The following is a 16,790-nucleotide window of genomic DNA, read 5'->3' on the forward strand; positions in this document are numbered from 1 at the left end:
AAATGTCCTTCCCTGTTACATATTTTAACAACACAGAAAGAGCTTTTACTGATTTTGCTTCAACACACACCATGATCTCTACATCACTGCTGCTGCTGGCAGCCGTACACTGTAAGTGTTTCTACATTTAACATATAATACAGTTTTGGTTATTTACAGCACAACATGAAAGAGCTTTTCTTTAACATGTGGTCACTGTGTTGAGCTGACCCAGACCAGATCCACAGTATTAACCCCTGGTCAGTCACTGACTCTGACCTGTAAAGTGTCTGGATATTCAGTAACAAGTACCTACTGTACAGCCTGGATACGACAACCTGCAGGAAAAACTCTGGAGTGGATCGGAGTTATATGTTTTAATGGTGCCACTCTCTACAGTGAGAAACTGAAAAGCAGGTTTCAGGTTACCAGAGACACGTCCAGCAACACAGTAACATTAACAGGACAGAACATGCAGACTGAAGACACAGCTGTGTATTACTGCGCTCGTCAACCACAGTGATGCACATCAACAACATCCCTGTACAAAAACACCTCATACAGTGTACATTATACCAGAAAGTCTACAAGACACAACACATATTCAACTCTAACAATTAACAACAAAAAATGATGGTCATTTGTTTGATTATTCTAGAACAATGAATTCAGAATAAAAGAACATTCTGAAAACAGATTTACCAGCTTTATTTTCTATTTCACAGAATAATAACTATAATAATCATATGACCAACAAAATCTTTCTCCATCCATTGCCTTCACTTAGATAAAAAGTCAAGTGAAATATGGTTGTGTTTAAACAATTTAAACATGTGTAGCTGCTGTTCCCATCTGCTACATCATCATGACTTACATTTATTCCATCATCACATCATGATGTAAATCCAGAGTTTTGTGTGTCCATGCATTATTAATGTGCGGCTGATTTGACTGGAGCAGTAGAGTCTCAACACTCACCATGAAGATCTCACTCTCCTTATTCCTGCTACTAATCAGCTTCATTGGTGAGATCTCATGATGAATTTAAAATATATTTTACATTTGGTTATTATCTATAAGTTTTCCTTTTGTGTAGCAGGTATTCACTGTAAAAGTCTCGAGTGTATTCCTGCTGATTCAGCGGTGAAAAAACCTGGAGAAACTCTGAGTCTTTCGTGTAAAGTATCTGGGTTTAACGTTGGTGGCTCTGGCATGCACTGGATCAGACAAGAAGCTGGAAAATCACTGGAATGGATTGGGGTTATCTGGTATGATGCCAGTAAAACTGTATATGCCAAACTCCTTGAGGGACGTTTGGAAATCACCAGAAACAACTTCAAGAACATGGTATACATGAAGCTGGTTGGTTTGAGTGCCCAGTGTATTACTATGCAGCTGTGTTTTACTGTGCAAAACTGCAGGTTGTTAAATCAGAGCTGTGTAAAGTGGATGTAGGTATTATTGATAGAAGCACCACACACTCAGCTCAGTCCAAAACACTTATCTGCAAGAAAGAAAAACAAAGTGAAATTTTTTTTTTACCTATAGAGGGCAGTAGCTCACTTCTACTGAGGTACAACTCATGACACTTGCTTGAAATGAGAAAAGACACAAGTATTATCTCCTAGAGCCAGGAGCAGAGACTTCATCTGAATAACAACAGCAATATCACACCCAACATATCAATTCAGACAACTTTAACATTTATATTTTATATTATATAATTATATATAGACAGTGCCTAAAAACATCTACTCAAATGTACACATTTACATTAAATATTCACAAGTGTTGAAACAGAGATAAAGAAAACATTTATGAGAAAAAATAAAAGTTATATATTCTCTATATATATCTCTAAAATGGAGAACATATCTACATTTTAGATGTTTACTTGCATGTACAACAATTTTTTATAATCAACTAAGCTGAACTGGTGTAAACTGGTGAAAGTGTAAACTGTGACTTGACTCTCATCATTACCTCATGCAAAATCAGCTTGTAGATGTTCATATTCTAGACCAGACTCTATTGGGTAAAAGGACGTCAATGCAAATCCGTCCTGTTATTATCTGCTCTGCATAAATAATCAGCTTGTAGATCAGTTAAAGCTCATTTCACCCAACTGAATTCCAGAGCTTCCAACCATCCCAGAGTTTGATTATGGGGCTGAGAGTCATTCAGCAGTGCATTTTTATACTCATGTTAGCACAAGGTATCTGAGACTTCTTTATGTGTTTCTCAATGAGTGTAGGATTTAATGCATTGATGTTAATTGGGATTGTTTTATCTGGAAGGTTTTGCAGTGCTGAGATCAGACTGGACCAGTCTCCTGCTGTGGTAAAGAAACCTGGAGAAACTGTGAAGATCTCTTGTAAAATAAGCGGATATTCCATGACTAGCAATGACATGCACTGGATACGACAGAAACCAGGGAAAGCTCTAGAATGGCTTGGCTATATGAGCACAGGCAACAATCGAGGAACATATGCAGAGTCTGTGAAAAACCAGTTGACCTTCACAGAAGACGTCTCAGCAAGCACACAGTATTTAGAGGCCAAGAGTCTGAGGACAGAGGACACTGCGGTTTATTACTGCGCCCGACAAGCCACAGTGACTGGAACTAAGGAAGCAGCTGTAGAAAAACCACACACACACATGTTTCACTTCGCATTTTATAGAACAAGTCTTTACTGTTCAAACACAAGATGAAAAATCACCCTCATTCTGTGGATAATTAACTGCTCATGTCTAATTTTTATTACAAACCAGAAACAAATGAAGGTGTTTTATAGACTGAAAATTGTTCTTTCATTGTAAAAAGGTGAAGTGTTACTGCAGCATTCAGATTTTTTACAAGTTAGATGGTTAGAAAAGAACAAATTCACACAGCAGCCTGCAAAAAAACACTAGATGATGCAGAAGAATATCTAATGTGGAAGATCTGTTTGTTTGAAATAAGTCATTAGTGTGGTTTTGTTTCTCAAAGTTGATGAACTAAAGCAAAGTAAAATAAAATGTCAGACTTCTACACAAACACATACACAACCTTCATCTCACAGTAATTCAACTCAGTACTACAATAAATTATGTACATATTCACTCACAACATTAAGGAACAGCACAGTTATTGTCTCAGTGGTATTGTATCTTTGTGTCTACAGGTACGCAGTTGTACTGAGAGGTTTTGTTCTTTCAGCTGATTCCACATTCACTCTTATTAATACACAGCTGAGTGTCACCATGTTACCGGACGTGTCCTGAGTGATGCTGGACCTGTTTTTCAGTGAATCTGTGCCCCCTGTGCCTCCACTGCTACAAATCTAATCCACTGCACTTTTCCTGTAGCATGTTGGATGCAATTTGTACAATAGCTGCCATCAGTCAAACTTTTCACCAGACACTTTACATGCAATTGTCAAAGCTGTCAACAATCACATGACCTGGCTGAGCAAAATCAGTTGCACCAAATACAGCTGCAAAAACGTACCTCCCCAAATTTTATCCGATAACAATTACACAAAGGACAACAATGGAGACTTAAACAGACTTGTGAACTTACAGGACATAGCTATGAGCAGCACCATGAATTAAACTGGCAACATGGTTGAAGGCTGTACTGGTGGGATCTTCTCTTTGGTGCTGAAAAAATGGGGATGTTTGCGTAATTGAATGAAGTGTAAAATGACATGGTAGCAGGATATTAAAAATTGATACCTGCTGTAGAAGTTAGATGTTTAATGTGACTGCAAGACCAGTGCTTGGGAGTATCAGTAAATTACTTCATTGTACATCATGTCATACTTAATATTAAATATTAGGTAAATATTACAATTACATGCCTGGTAATGTTTCCCTGTCATTTATAAAGGATACAAGGTATTTTTTTTATCATTCATAACAACAATATTCTCTCTATGTGCAGCTATTAAAGGATTTAAAGAGTTTCACTGAAAACTTTCCAGAATCAGAAAACTTCCTGTATTTATGTGAAACACACTGTAATAAAGCCAGCAGCAGTATTTTAACCAGCTAGCAAATGCCTACAAAAATAGCAGTTAATAGCATGAGTGTCGTCTCTAGTGGGCGTGTCATGCAAACCAAATCCTGCATTTGAAACACTAAACTCTGTTTTGATTTGATTCTCCTCCAGATAAATCTCCTCCTCATTTTTTAAATATGTTTTAAATATATTCTCCTCCCATCACCAGCAGATAAGCAAATCCAAGTATCAGGGCTGAACATCACTCTATTTATGTGATGTGATGGTTAAACTCTGTTACACTTTGGAGAACAGAGAAGACCCCAGTACAAACAACACACACCATGTTCTCTACATCTCTACTGCTCCTGCTGGCAGCTGCTTCCTGTGAGTGTTTTATCAATTCATTCATTTACTACAAGAACAATAAATGTGCAGTGTATATTGTGTGAGATATCACCATGTGTTTTCCTCCACAGATGTGCATGGTGAGGAACTGACTCAGCCTGCTTCCATGACAGTCCAGCCAGGCCAGAGTCTCTCCATCAACTGCAAGGTTTCATATTCAGTTACAGGCTATTATACAGCTTTTATCCGACAACCTCCAGGGAAAACTCTGGAGTGGATTGGATATATTGCTGGTTCGAGTACAGCTTACAGTGACAAACTGAAAAATAAGTTCAGTCTCTCCACTGACACGTCTACTAACACAGTAACAATTCGAGGACAGAACATGCAGACTGAAGACACAGCTGTGTATTACTGCGCTCGTTACCCCACAGTGATACACATCACCAACATCCCTGTACAAAAACATCCTGTACAGTGTACATTATAACAGAATCAACACAAGACACAACACTTACTTACAAGTCTACTGTTCATAAACAATAACTGTTCTTCCACAAAATCAGAAATACAGCATTTTATCAGTTTGCTGTGTGTTGTGTCATGTTCCCTCGTGAACAGTGGACAAAGTTCTGAGTAAACAGTGTTCATCATGTTTTAAAACTGGTTATTTGGTGGTTATTTTATTTTACAGAAAAATCTAGATAAAATGTGTGAACCATTTCCAAACATACAATACCAGTCCTGCACAAATCAAATCAAATTAATATAAACACTAAAGTGTAAAACAAGTATTTTAGTTCACGTATGAATACACTATAGAACGATAGGAGGCGCTGTTGTATTGTGTTGCCATTATATCATTTCTGTTTTGCAGTCATATAAAAAACCATCAGCAAGTACAGCATTACTTCTGGCTTGTCTTTTGGAAGCTATAACTTGCACTGAATTAGACAGCAGGAGAACAACATACAGTTTATGGCTTTAATATGACTGACTATTTCTTGTGGTGGATACACAGAAGCCATAGAAAGATACAGAAAAGATTGGATCTGTGATTTCTGGTTCAACAGATGAACCCACAAATGCAAACTCCATGCAAGGAGAATTTCTCCCCTCGAAAAATGTCACAACATGCACATAGAAGCCAGGAGTCTGAGGACGGAAGATAATGTGGATTATTAATGCATATAAGAAGAGACAGTGACTGAAGCTGGAGAAGCAGCTGTACTAACACTACAACACACAGAGACAGAATAAGAATATTTGTACATATTTACTGCTCCTAACATCCATATATGTATCTGGATTCATCTCTAAAAGTGGTAGTGGCCTAAACTAAATGTAACTATATATACACTCCTAACACTAGAACCCTGAAACAGTGGGGGAAAAATCCAGCACACTTCTAGTTTTGACCAGTTTTCCTGCAAGATTTCTAAACACAATCTGTTTAATTAGAATAATGTACATCCCTAATCCTGACACAAATCCTCCCGATATCACCAATGTTACACCAATAATGTGATGAATACAGTATATAAGTCTCTGTGTTAATTGTATAGAAATGTTAATGGATTAGAACTAGATTCCCTCTGTAAACCTTACAGCTTTAATTACTGTACAAACTGCTTTTATAGGTCATGTAGTAGTTAATAATGTATTTTATGCAAATCTTCCTCTCATCACCCTTACATTAGGGAGGGCTGTGTGTGTGAGTGTGTGTGGTGAGGAGGACAGCAGCTGAGCAGTTTAATTCACTTCAGTTTTAAACCAAACAAAGATGCTCTCCTCAGTGCTGCTGCTAACAGCTGCATTCTGTATGTCTTCATCTTGACTGAATGAATCACATTTATTTCAGGGTTGGAAATTTGACTTGATGATATTTCATATTTGATATTGATGATGTTCTATCTTTGCTATTCACAGGTGGTGTTGGAGGTGTGGAGCTCACTCAGCCAGCCTCTGTACTTGTGAAACCTGGAGAGTCGTTCTCTATCTCTTGCAAGACTTCAGAGTCAAGCTATTGTATTGGCTGGATACGTCAACCTGCTGGGAAAACACTTGAATGGCTCGGATATCTGTGTAGTGGTGGTAGCACTAATCTCAAAGATACAATGAAGAGCAAGATCAGTTTCAGCCAGGACAAATCCATCAGTACAGTTTATTTAAGAGGACAGAACTTTCAGCCTGAGGACACGGCTGTATATTACTGCGCAAGAGACACAGCACTACAAACTCCCTGCAGCCCTGTACAAAAACATCCATGTTCATTTTCATCTCTCTGCAGTACACTTGTCCCCAGGGATGCCTGCTATACATAAACTAGCAGCACTTAGTCCTCTCTGTATTTCAAAGATATAAGAACATCACTGTAACTTTTCATCTTTGACCTTTGTCTTGAGGTGAAAATACATTTAATCCACCTTTAGAAACACCTCCATTCCAAAGCTTTTCTGCAGGTTGTTGAATCGGAGCTGTGTAAAGTGTTTGTTGGTATCATTGACAGTTCTACAAACTCAACTCAGCCCAAAACGCACATCTGCAAGAAGAGAAACAAAGTGTAAATATTTTTTGCACCAATAGATGGCAGTAGCTCACTTCTACTGAGGTCCAACTAATGACACCTGCTTGGAATAAGAAAATACACAAGTATTATCTCAGAACTAGGAGCAGAGGCTTTATCTGCATAACAACAGCAATAACACACCCCTCATTTCAATTCAGACAACTTGAACATATAATAATTATACATAGACAGTGCTGAAAAACATCTAATCAAATGCACACATTTACATTAAATATTCACATAACAAATGAAAAAGTGTTCAAAAAGTGTTCACCCAACTGAATTCCAGAGATCTAAACATCGCAGAGTTTGATTATGGGGCTGAATGTCATTTAGCAGTGCATTTTTATACTCATGTTAGCACAAGGTATCTGAGACTTCTTTATATGTTTTTCACTGAGTGTAGGATTGAATGCATAGATGAGTATTTGGATTGTTTTTAGCACTGCAATTTTTTGCAGTGCTAAAATCAGACTGGACCAGTCTCCTGCTGTGGTAAAGAGACCTGCAGAAACTGTGAAGATCTCTTATAAAATAAGTGGATATTCCATGATAAGCAACGACATGCACTGGAAACGACAGAAACCAGGGAAAGCTTTTAAATGGCTTGACTATATGAGCGCAGACAATAATGATGGAACATATGCAGAGTCTGTGGAAAAAAGACATTTTACCTTTACAGAAGACGTCCCAGCAAGCACACAGAGGCCAAGAGTCTGAGGACAGAGGACACTGCGGTTTATTACTGCGCCCAACAAGCCACACTGACTGGAGCTGATGAAGCAGCTGTACAAAAATTACACACAGGTCTTTACTGTTGTCATTCAAACACAAAATGAAAATAATCACCCTGTTATTGTGGGTAACAGACTGCATTTACAATAGTTGTATTGCAAATCTGAATCAAATGAAGGTGGTTTATAGACTGAAAATTGTTCTTTCCTTGTAAGGAGGTGAAGTGCAGCATTCATATTCTTTAAAGGTTAGATAGTATGAACAGAACAAATTCACAACGCAGCCTGAAACAAAACACTAAACAATATAGAAGAATATCTAATGTGAAAGATCTGTTTCAGTTTCAAATATGTCGTTTCATTTCTCAAAGTTCATAAACTAAAGCAAAATAAAATGTGAGACTTTTACACAAACACACCCATCACCTCACAGTAATTAAACTAAGTACTACAGTATATTATATACATATTGTATTTACTTCCACAATGAGGTAAAGCACAGGCATTGCCTCAATGGTTTTATAGCTTTGTGTTTACAGCTATGCATTTGTACTGAAATGTTTTGTTCTTTCAGTTGATTCCACATTCTCTCTTATAGAGACAATTATGAGTGTTAATGATTACCTGAGCAGTAATCTAACTATACTTCTGTATCACTAAAATCAATTGACCTACATTTTTCCTCCAATGTACAATTACATTAAAGATGTTTTACTGAATATCAGGATGTTTCTTATAGTCTGAACTCCTCTAGGGGCTGGACATGCAAATAAGACTTTCCCTTTAAATAAGCACAGTCTCCAGCCGCATTATTTCCATTTAGTTTAGACTTCAGGAAGAGCCATGCAACCAAACATCGCTTCGTGTTTTATTTTTACATTATTGACCATAACTCGTGAGTAACAGCTTCTTTGTGCAGGTATCACTTATATAAATTGTGTCATTATGTACGAGTAAGAAGTGATGAAATGTATTTGACAGGTTGTGAATGTCAGACACTAACCGAGTCTGAGCCGGTGGTCATTAAACCTGGAGGATCCCATCAACTCACCTGTACCTACTCTGGGATTAGTGATAGCAGTGCAGAGATATCCTGGATTAGACAGGCTCAAGGAAAAGGTCTTGAGTGGATCTCACACATTTCTGCTCCAAGTGGTAGCGGCAAATACTACTCTCAGTCTGTTCAGGGAAGATTCACCATCTCCAGAGACAACAGCAAGAAGCAGGTGTATCTACACATGAGCAGCCTAAAGATTGAAGAGACAGCTGTGTATTACTGCGCTCGGGGACACACTGGGACAAACAGTTGCAGCGCTGTACAAAAACTTCACCTTCACTTACAGCTTCAATACTTTTTTGAAGCAAATACACAAATACTCAGAAAAGAGTGACATGTTCCGTTCAGCAACTAAAGCTGCATTGGAACACTATGAATCGGCAGCTTTGTCCATGCTCGAAGCATGCTAAGTCGGTTTTCAAAGAAACCAACTGCCAGCACTTGCGAACCTGAAAGCGTAACCAGCCGATGAGCATAAAACCCTTCATCCAGTAAGCTCCAGCACTGCTCAGCGTTGCCTCCACTTCAGGGTCTTTCCCATTTTTCGGTTTTACAGGCATACCAAGCCGACCTGCTTTGGGATGTGGGAGACATCATGGGCGGCCAGATGCAAGATCTCCATTGTACGGCGGACCTTGCCCTACGAGCCACAAAAAAGACCACTAAGGCCATTGTACATGTTTCGGTATATCACGCCCCAGTGTTGGGGCATTCGCTGGGCGGAAACACGCTCCTGGCACGTTTTCTCTGCAGCACCCGCAGGCTGAGGCCTCGGGTGTGACCAAGAGTGCCTGGGTGGGACCTACCCGTTGTGTTGGAAGCTCTGTCTGAGCCACCCTTGGAGCTGTTGGCCGAAATTTCTTGCCTATTAAGACTGCATCCTTGCTGGCTATCTGCTCTCTGAGGATCCCTCCTTTCTGGAGTTCACTCCAGGCATGGCCAGTGCCTTCCTGCACCTAGAGCAGTTTATGTCCCCAAGGTGTCCTCGTCTCGCCCCCCACGACCTGTTAGTCTCCAGGCCTCCAATCCTTCTCCATTCCAGACCCCAGACCAGGAGAAATAGAACCAGTCTGAGCACTGGCGGCTCTGACCACAATTGTTTATCTGCTATTGCCCTCCGAGGAAAGGACTTCCTGCTCATAAGCAGACCCTCAGCAGGTGGATTATTGACGCTATCGCGTCCTCCTCCGAGTCCTCTGGTCTCCCGGCACCATTCAGGGTCAGAGCTCACTCGACCCAGAGTGTAAGGCTTGGTCCTCTGGAGTGTTCCTCCAAGACCTCTGCGATGCTGTGGGCTGGTCCACCCCACTGATCTTTGTCAGGTTTTACGACCTTGACCTCTGCGCCACCCCTGGCACAGCTTGAGTTCATGAAAGGGTATGTCTCTAGGTCACGTATGTGACCCTAGTTACCTGAGGGAACGAAACACTGTGTCTCTATGCCACACCTCCAGCGTCCATTCAGCGCTTCCTTCTCTGTTACAGAAGCTGCGTTATATACTTCCTGATCGTGACGGCCTGCCTCCAATTTTGACTGATTGCACACATTATTTCAGAGCATGGACAACGCGGCCACGTTCCCTTAGCTTTCCAACACAGCGTCTCGTTCCCTCAGGGAACTAGGGTTACATTAGTTTTTCCTTCACAGTCGCGCTTGCTCATCAGGGATAAATGCACACCATTCACCTTGACTGTTGATTTCTGTAAAGCTGCTTTGAGACAATGTTTAAGCGCTATACAAATAAACTTGACTTGACTTGACGTGACTTACACGTAACCTAGAAAGGTTCAATCGCATTCACAGATTTCAACAAACCAACAGAGATCCATAAAGTGTATATAAAATATCCACATGCTGTTTCAAACAGCTGTTTTTAATTTCATTTAGATGCAAAAAGAAACAAAGTGACAGAATATGTTGGTGCAGCTGAACACAAACCTCTTAAAGATATGGGAGCATCTGATTTAGTAACAAGAAACTGCAACAGCCAGGAGAGGCTGACAAAAGAACAGCGTGAGGGAATGTGGGAAAACTAATTTACCCAGAATTCTCCAGGCTCATTAACCTGGATTGACTTCACCTGCCATGCAGGATACTTAAGACCTGTATTGGATACAGACCTTTATACATTTGTAGTGTATGTGAGAGGTTTTCCTGAAGTTAAAGAGAAGTGAAAAGAAATGGAAGCTAATAATAAAAGTGAGAAATGTAACTGAGTAGAAAAACAGAAACAAAGTGGAGAGAAGAATGGGCAAGAAAAGAGAAACCAAAGAAAAACAAAACCAAAGGTATGAGACACAATTGAAAAATTGGATAACATCCATTTAAATCCTTCCCCAAACCGTCATCATAGCTTCATATAAACCCTGTATGTGCAGCCATTTATATGCAAGCTTGGGTTTTTCACAGTAACCTGTCCTGTAACACTATTCCTCTTCTATCACTTTATTTAGAAAAATGTTCCTGTCATAAAGAAGATTTGATTCTCCATAAGTCAAATCTTCTTTTCATAATTTAAATAAGTTTAAAATATCTTCTCTGACCATCCTCAACAAATCCAAGCATCAGGGTTGGACCTCACTCTGTTTATGTGATGTGAAGTCTAAACTCTGTTCAACTTTGAAATACAGAGAAGGGTTATACTGACAAATTGAAAATACGTTTAGCATCTCCAGAGACACGTCTAACAAAATAACAATTCGAGGCAGAACATGCAGACTGAAGGCACAGCTGTGTATTACCATATTTAACCCACACTGAGACAGATCACCAACATCCCTGTAAAAGAAAACATCCTGAACAGAACACTGTTCAACAGAAAATGCGGTAATGCAGTATTTTACCAGTTTGGTGCTCACAAAATGTTCCTTAATTTAAATACAATAATACTGCAAAAAGCAGGAGAACAAACCACTGGTCTGGATGGGACGTGTTGAATCAGATGGAACTTGTCATAACTATACAAAAAGTTGTAAAGGGTGGGCAGAAATCACCAGAGATAACTCTAACAGCATTGTACATCATTAGCTCCTCATAATAGATAATGAAAGCCACATGAGCCATAAACAAGGAATAAACACTATAGGAAATCATGTGACTGTCATGTGATGTCTTGATGTAATGTGAACTTACTGTTAACGACATGAATTCGCCCTCCTGTTTTTCAGTAACATCACATCCAAAAGTGTTTTATTTCACAGCAATTTGCTGATGTCTTATTATTTAAGACTTCATAGATTTGAACTATTTACAGTTGAATATTGCGGAACATCTGCAGAACAAATTAGTTCCTGTTATCATTTTTGTCATAGAAGCTATCAACAGTTGTTTGACTCGAGAGGGAGTTTGGTTTGTTTTAATCTCAAAATGAATAAAAATATGTAAAGCAGCTTGTGTTGCTAAGAAATCAGAAAGTGCAAAATCTTCTGTAGATTCCCACTCCCACAAAGTTCAGTCCTGCATCCGCAAAAAAAATAAAAAAAAATTCTCCGCCTGCAAAAGGCTGCAGGTAAAATGTATAAATAGTTTTATTACACAGAAAAATACACAAAAATTTACAAATGTTGAGTTTGAATTTTTTGTGTAAATGATGAAAATGGACATGAACAAGGAACATTTGAAGAACATCAACTGAAACAATATACAATTAAAAACAGGCTGTGTTGTATTTTCATTTCTTCAATAATGATAATATCTGTAGCACTCAGCGATTCACCCAGAGCTTGTGGTTTAGCAGCCCAGTCTCACGGCATTTCGTTATATAGTCATGAAATGTAATCTATTGATTTGTGTTCATAAACACAAAATTTCCCTCTTTTTGTGTCATTGAGGACGACTTTCAACGTAACGTATTTCAATAGAAAGTTTTCTTGGTGCCTCTGCCAAAGTTTTATTTCTGCCACTGGATGCTACAGACGCGGTATTGTCTTTTTACTCGTTTGTAACTGATTGAAGATTTTTTTTAATCACTATCACTCAACATTTAAGCAGGAGATTTTATCCTCTGTTGCTATAGAAACAACCAGATGGAGGCAGTGGTGCTAAGTGACATAAAAATAAGAGGGAAATATTAAAGCAACACAGACCACAGACAGCTTTTACTGATTCTGCTTCAACACACACCATGATCTCTACATCCCTACTGCTGCTGCTGCTGGCAGCCGTACACTGTAAGTGTTTCTACATTTAACATATAATAGTTTTTGGCACATATAGTTTTTTGCTTTTACAACATTAAATGTTTTATTTAAAAGGTAGTCTCTGTGTTGAGCTGATCCAGACCAGATCCACAGTATTAACCCCTGGTCAGTCACTGACCTGTAAAGTGTCTGGATATTCAGTAACTGACTCACAGTGACAGACAACAACAACATCCCTGTACAAAAACACCTCATACAGTATACATTATAACAGCATGATCTAACAATTAACAACAAAGTTGGTCTTTTTTAGTTTTAACTGTAGATTTGAAACTATAGTTCAGTGTGTAGCATTTCTGCACATTAGACACAAACAAAAGTCTTGGACAGAATGTTTGTAAATGTCCCACAGCAAAAAGATGCAAAATAATTATTTATAAATTATAAATTTCATGAATGCATGCTGTTATTAGACAATACAGATGTGAACTGACTTCATTCTTACCAGCCTTAAACTTTTTTTTTCTAGAACTATAAAATCTGAATGAAACAACATTCTGGTATAAACCAGATTTTATTTCCCTTTTCACAGTATAATAACTATACTAATCATATCACCAGAAAGAACTTTCTCTATCTATAACATTGCCCACATAAAAGGTCAAGTTGTGAATTGTGTGATTTTTGTCTGTATTTTTTTAATAAGATGCTCCTCCATAATTTAAATGTTTTACGTATGTTCAACAGGATTAAACAATTTAAACAGGTGTAGCTGCTGTTCCATCTGTTACATCATCATGACTCACATATTTATTCCATCATCAGGTCATGATGCAAATCTAGAGTTCTGTGTGTCCATGTATTTATGAGAAGCTGACTGAGTGGAGCAGTTGAGACTCATCAACACTCACCATGAAGATCTCATTCTCCTTATTCCTGCTTCTGATAAGCCTCATAGGTAAATTCTTATGCTATACTCTAAAAAATATTTTATAATTTTACTAAAAATGACACTAAAGTTTTTCTTTAATGTTGCAGGTTTTCAGTGTCAAAGTCTCGAGTCTATTCCTGCTGGTTCAGCAGTGAAAAAACCTGGAGAAACTCTGAGTCTTTCCTGTAAAGGATCTGGTTTTAATTTTGGTAGCTATGGCATGCACTGGATCAGACAAGAAGCTGGAAAAGCATTGGAATGGATTGGGGTTATCTGGAGTGATGCCAGTAAAACTGTATATGCCAAACACATTGAAGGACGTTTGGAAATCACCAGAGACAACTCCAAAAACATGGTGTACATGAAGCTGACTGGTTTGAGTGCACAGGACTCTGCTGTGTATTACTGTGCAAGAAACCACAGTGGTACAAACATGTTACCCAGCTGTACAAAATCTTCCCACAGATGTGATAAGAGTGCATTTTTTAACGAAACCTGCAGGTGGTGCTACAGCATAGCAAATATACTGTAGTATTGTGGATGTCATTGTGCAGTGTATTTCACCACTATACATTTTTATTGAATCTATTTAATAAAGAGGACTGTGTTTAATTAAAAAGCCACATTTTCTGTAAATTGTTGAATCAGAACTGTGTAAGTTTCCAGCTCAGTGCAAAACACACATCTGCAAGAAGAGAAACAAAGTGTTGACTTCTCAGTAGATTATTTCTATCAAGATCCAACTCAAGAAAGTTGCTTTGTATGAGAGAAGACACAAGAAGGATCTGTAAGATCTGCTAGAGGAAGAGGCTTCATTTAATAATAACAGCAATAACTCACCCAACATATCAATTCAGACATATATAAATAAATATAAACATGTATATTATATAATATTATATATAGACAGTGCCTAAAGACATCTAATCAACTGTACCCATTTACATTAAATATGTGCAAAAAACACTTTTTTAGAGATTATTTTATTAAATACATATTTTATATTAATTATATAAAATATGTACATTTATAGTCTTTAAAATAAAGGAAATAACTGAATGTTCAAGATCTCTGAATGTCACTTGCATGTACACCAATTATTATTAAATCTCTGAACCAATGAAAGTGTAATCTGTGACATGACTCTCATCCTTGGCTCATGAAAATTCAGCCCGTGGATGTTCATCTTCTAGACCTGCCTCTATTGGTTAAAAGAATGTCTATGCAAATCCGTCCTGTTATAATCTGCTCTGCATAAATAATCAGCTTGTTGTTCAGCTAAAGCTCATTTCACCCAACTGAATTCCAGAGCCTCCAACCATCCCAGAGTTTGATTATGGGGCTGGCGTCATTCAGCAGTGCATTTTATACTCATGATAACGTCTCTAGGTTACGACCGTAACCCTAGTTCCCCGAGGGAACGAGACACTGCGTCGAAACACTATGGGAACGCCCCTGCGTGACCGCGCTCTGAACCACGTGTGTAATCTGACCAATAGGCGTTTGGGAACGGCGTCATCAGCGGGCGGCGCCGTAAACAGGAAGCTACAAATGGCTGCGAGCTGGACCAGACGCTAGCTCCTGCGAGAAGGTAAGCGCGCGGATGCAGAAGTGTCCACGCCTGTTCTCGGGGAACTTTTACGGTCGTAACCAACGTTCTTCAGGAACTCGAGCTGCGTCGGCGCTATGCGGAACGAGTGTCCAATCACGCCACACTGACCAGACCCTGCTCAGAGTGAGGGCCTCGGCACCAGCATGCAAAACAGAGGAGCCGGGTGGCTCTGAGGTCAGGTAAATGAACCGAAGGTCAGCGGGTGGACCAACCCGCGTCACAGATGTCCTGGAGCGGGACTCCAGCGGACCAGGCCGTGAGGCCGCCACACTCCGGGTGGAGTGAGCTCGAACCCAAGCAGTGCGGGAGGCCAGAGGACTCGTGAGCTGACACAATCGCATCCACAACCCATCTGCTCAATGTCTGCTTATTGGCAAACCTTTCCTATTACCAGCAGACAAGCAATACTGACTTCCTCCACGGACTGTCCTGCGGTGTATCCAGTGCTCAGGACACAGTCGGTGCTGTTGCTATCAGTAACACAGAATGCCTGCAACACGACACGTGAGACTAGGCATAGGCACAGGTTTTAGAGAAACAGGCATGCCAGCAAACTCCAGGCGACGGGCCATGGACAGAGCCTGCAGATCCCCAATCTCTTCAGGGAGGTACAACAGAAAGGTGGTCTTAACCGACAAACCTAAGGGCCACATCATAACGGCTCACTCAGAAAGAGCCAGCACAACAGCCAGATCCCAGACAGGCACTCTTCGCATCCCGGCCGCAGCCTCCGGCGCCACAAACGTGTTACCAGTGGGTGCCTCAGCGACTGCCCGCAGGCAGCCATATCGATGGCTGACACAAATTCGGTTAACCTGCTGAAAACCGTTCTGTAGGAACCCCAGAACGGACCCAACGGGCAGTTAACAGGATCCAGGCCACGGTGCTCGCACCCGTGAACAGTCGCCAACCTGAGTCTCCTGAGAGGCGGTTCAAAGCGAAGATCCAGAATCGCAACCCCCATCCTTCTTGAACAAATGCACTGTAAAGCCTGACAGTCGAACTGAGGGGAACCACTCGATGGTCTCATGTGTGTCTTCTCCAGGACCAGAGCCTGCGGGACCCAGGTGGGACACACCCGTTAACAAAGGAGGACAACAGTGTAACCCCTGCTATGGTCCGAACCCACAGAGACTCCTGGCAGCATCTCCCAAGCTGCCAGAAAGTTCTCAGGGAACCAGCCCCTCGGGACTGGCCTCTGACCCACTCAGAGCAGCTGGGCGGAGCCCTGCAGCTGAAGACACCTCGAAGAGGCTGTGGGGCTCCATCCTGCACAGACTTTGGAAGTGGAGGAGACACAGGATTATGGCAGTAAGGAGTAGCAAGCTGAGTAAACAGTCTACTATGTATAAAAATACATATATATATATATATATATATATATATATATAAATATATAAACATACATTATGTACACAGATTGATGTGAAATGTTGGGC

General features: G+C 40.0%; 2 long non-coding RNA genes and 1 gene segment (V, D, J or C); 2 read left to right on the plus strand and 1 right to left on the minus strand.

Annotated features, from left to right (window-relative positions):
- Positions 1–4,229: 4,229 nt before the first annotated feature.
- LOC124397080 lies at positions 4,230–4,837 on the plus strand. The segment is given in 2 exon segments: positions 4,230–4,348; positions 4,441–4,837. Coding segments are annotated over 2 exon segments (402 nt in total).
- A 1,211-nt stretch (positions 4,838–6,048) lies between these two features.
- Positions 6,049–6,428, plus strand: LOC124396927. The gene is made up of 2 exons (XR_006927855.1): positions 6,049–6,129; positions 6,239–6,428. It is a non-coding gene; the product is annotated as an uncharacterized LOC124396927 (long non-coding RNA).
- Positions 6,429–6,439: 11 nt separating this feature from the next.
- On the minus strand, positions 6,440–11,743 carry LOC124396926. 2 transcript variants are annotated; one of them, XR_006927854.1, is made up of 3 exons: positions 11,581–11,743; positions 7,553–7,664; positions 6,440–6,851 (listed from the first exon to the last, which is right to left on the minus strand). It is a non-coding gene; the product is annotated as an uncharacterized LOC124396926 (long non-coding RNA). The 2 variants fall into 2 exon arrangements; XR_006927853.1 differs by lacking the exon at positions 11,581–11,743 and adding an exon at positions 10,608–10,681.
- Positions 11,744–16,790: the final 5,047 nt, after the last annotated feature.

The sequence above is a fragment of the Silurus meridionalis genome, chromosome 14 (genome assembly GCF_014805685.1).
Source record: "Silurus meridionalis isolate SWU-2019-XX chromosome 14, ASM1480568v1, whole genome shotgun sequence".
Taxonomy (NCBI): domain Eukaryota; kingdom Metazoa; phylum Chordata; class Actinopteri; order Siluriformes; family Siluridae; genus Silurus; species Silurus meridionalis.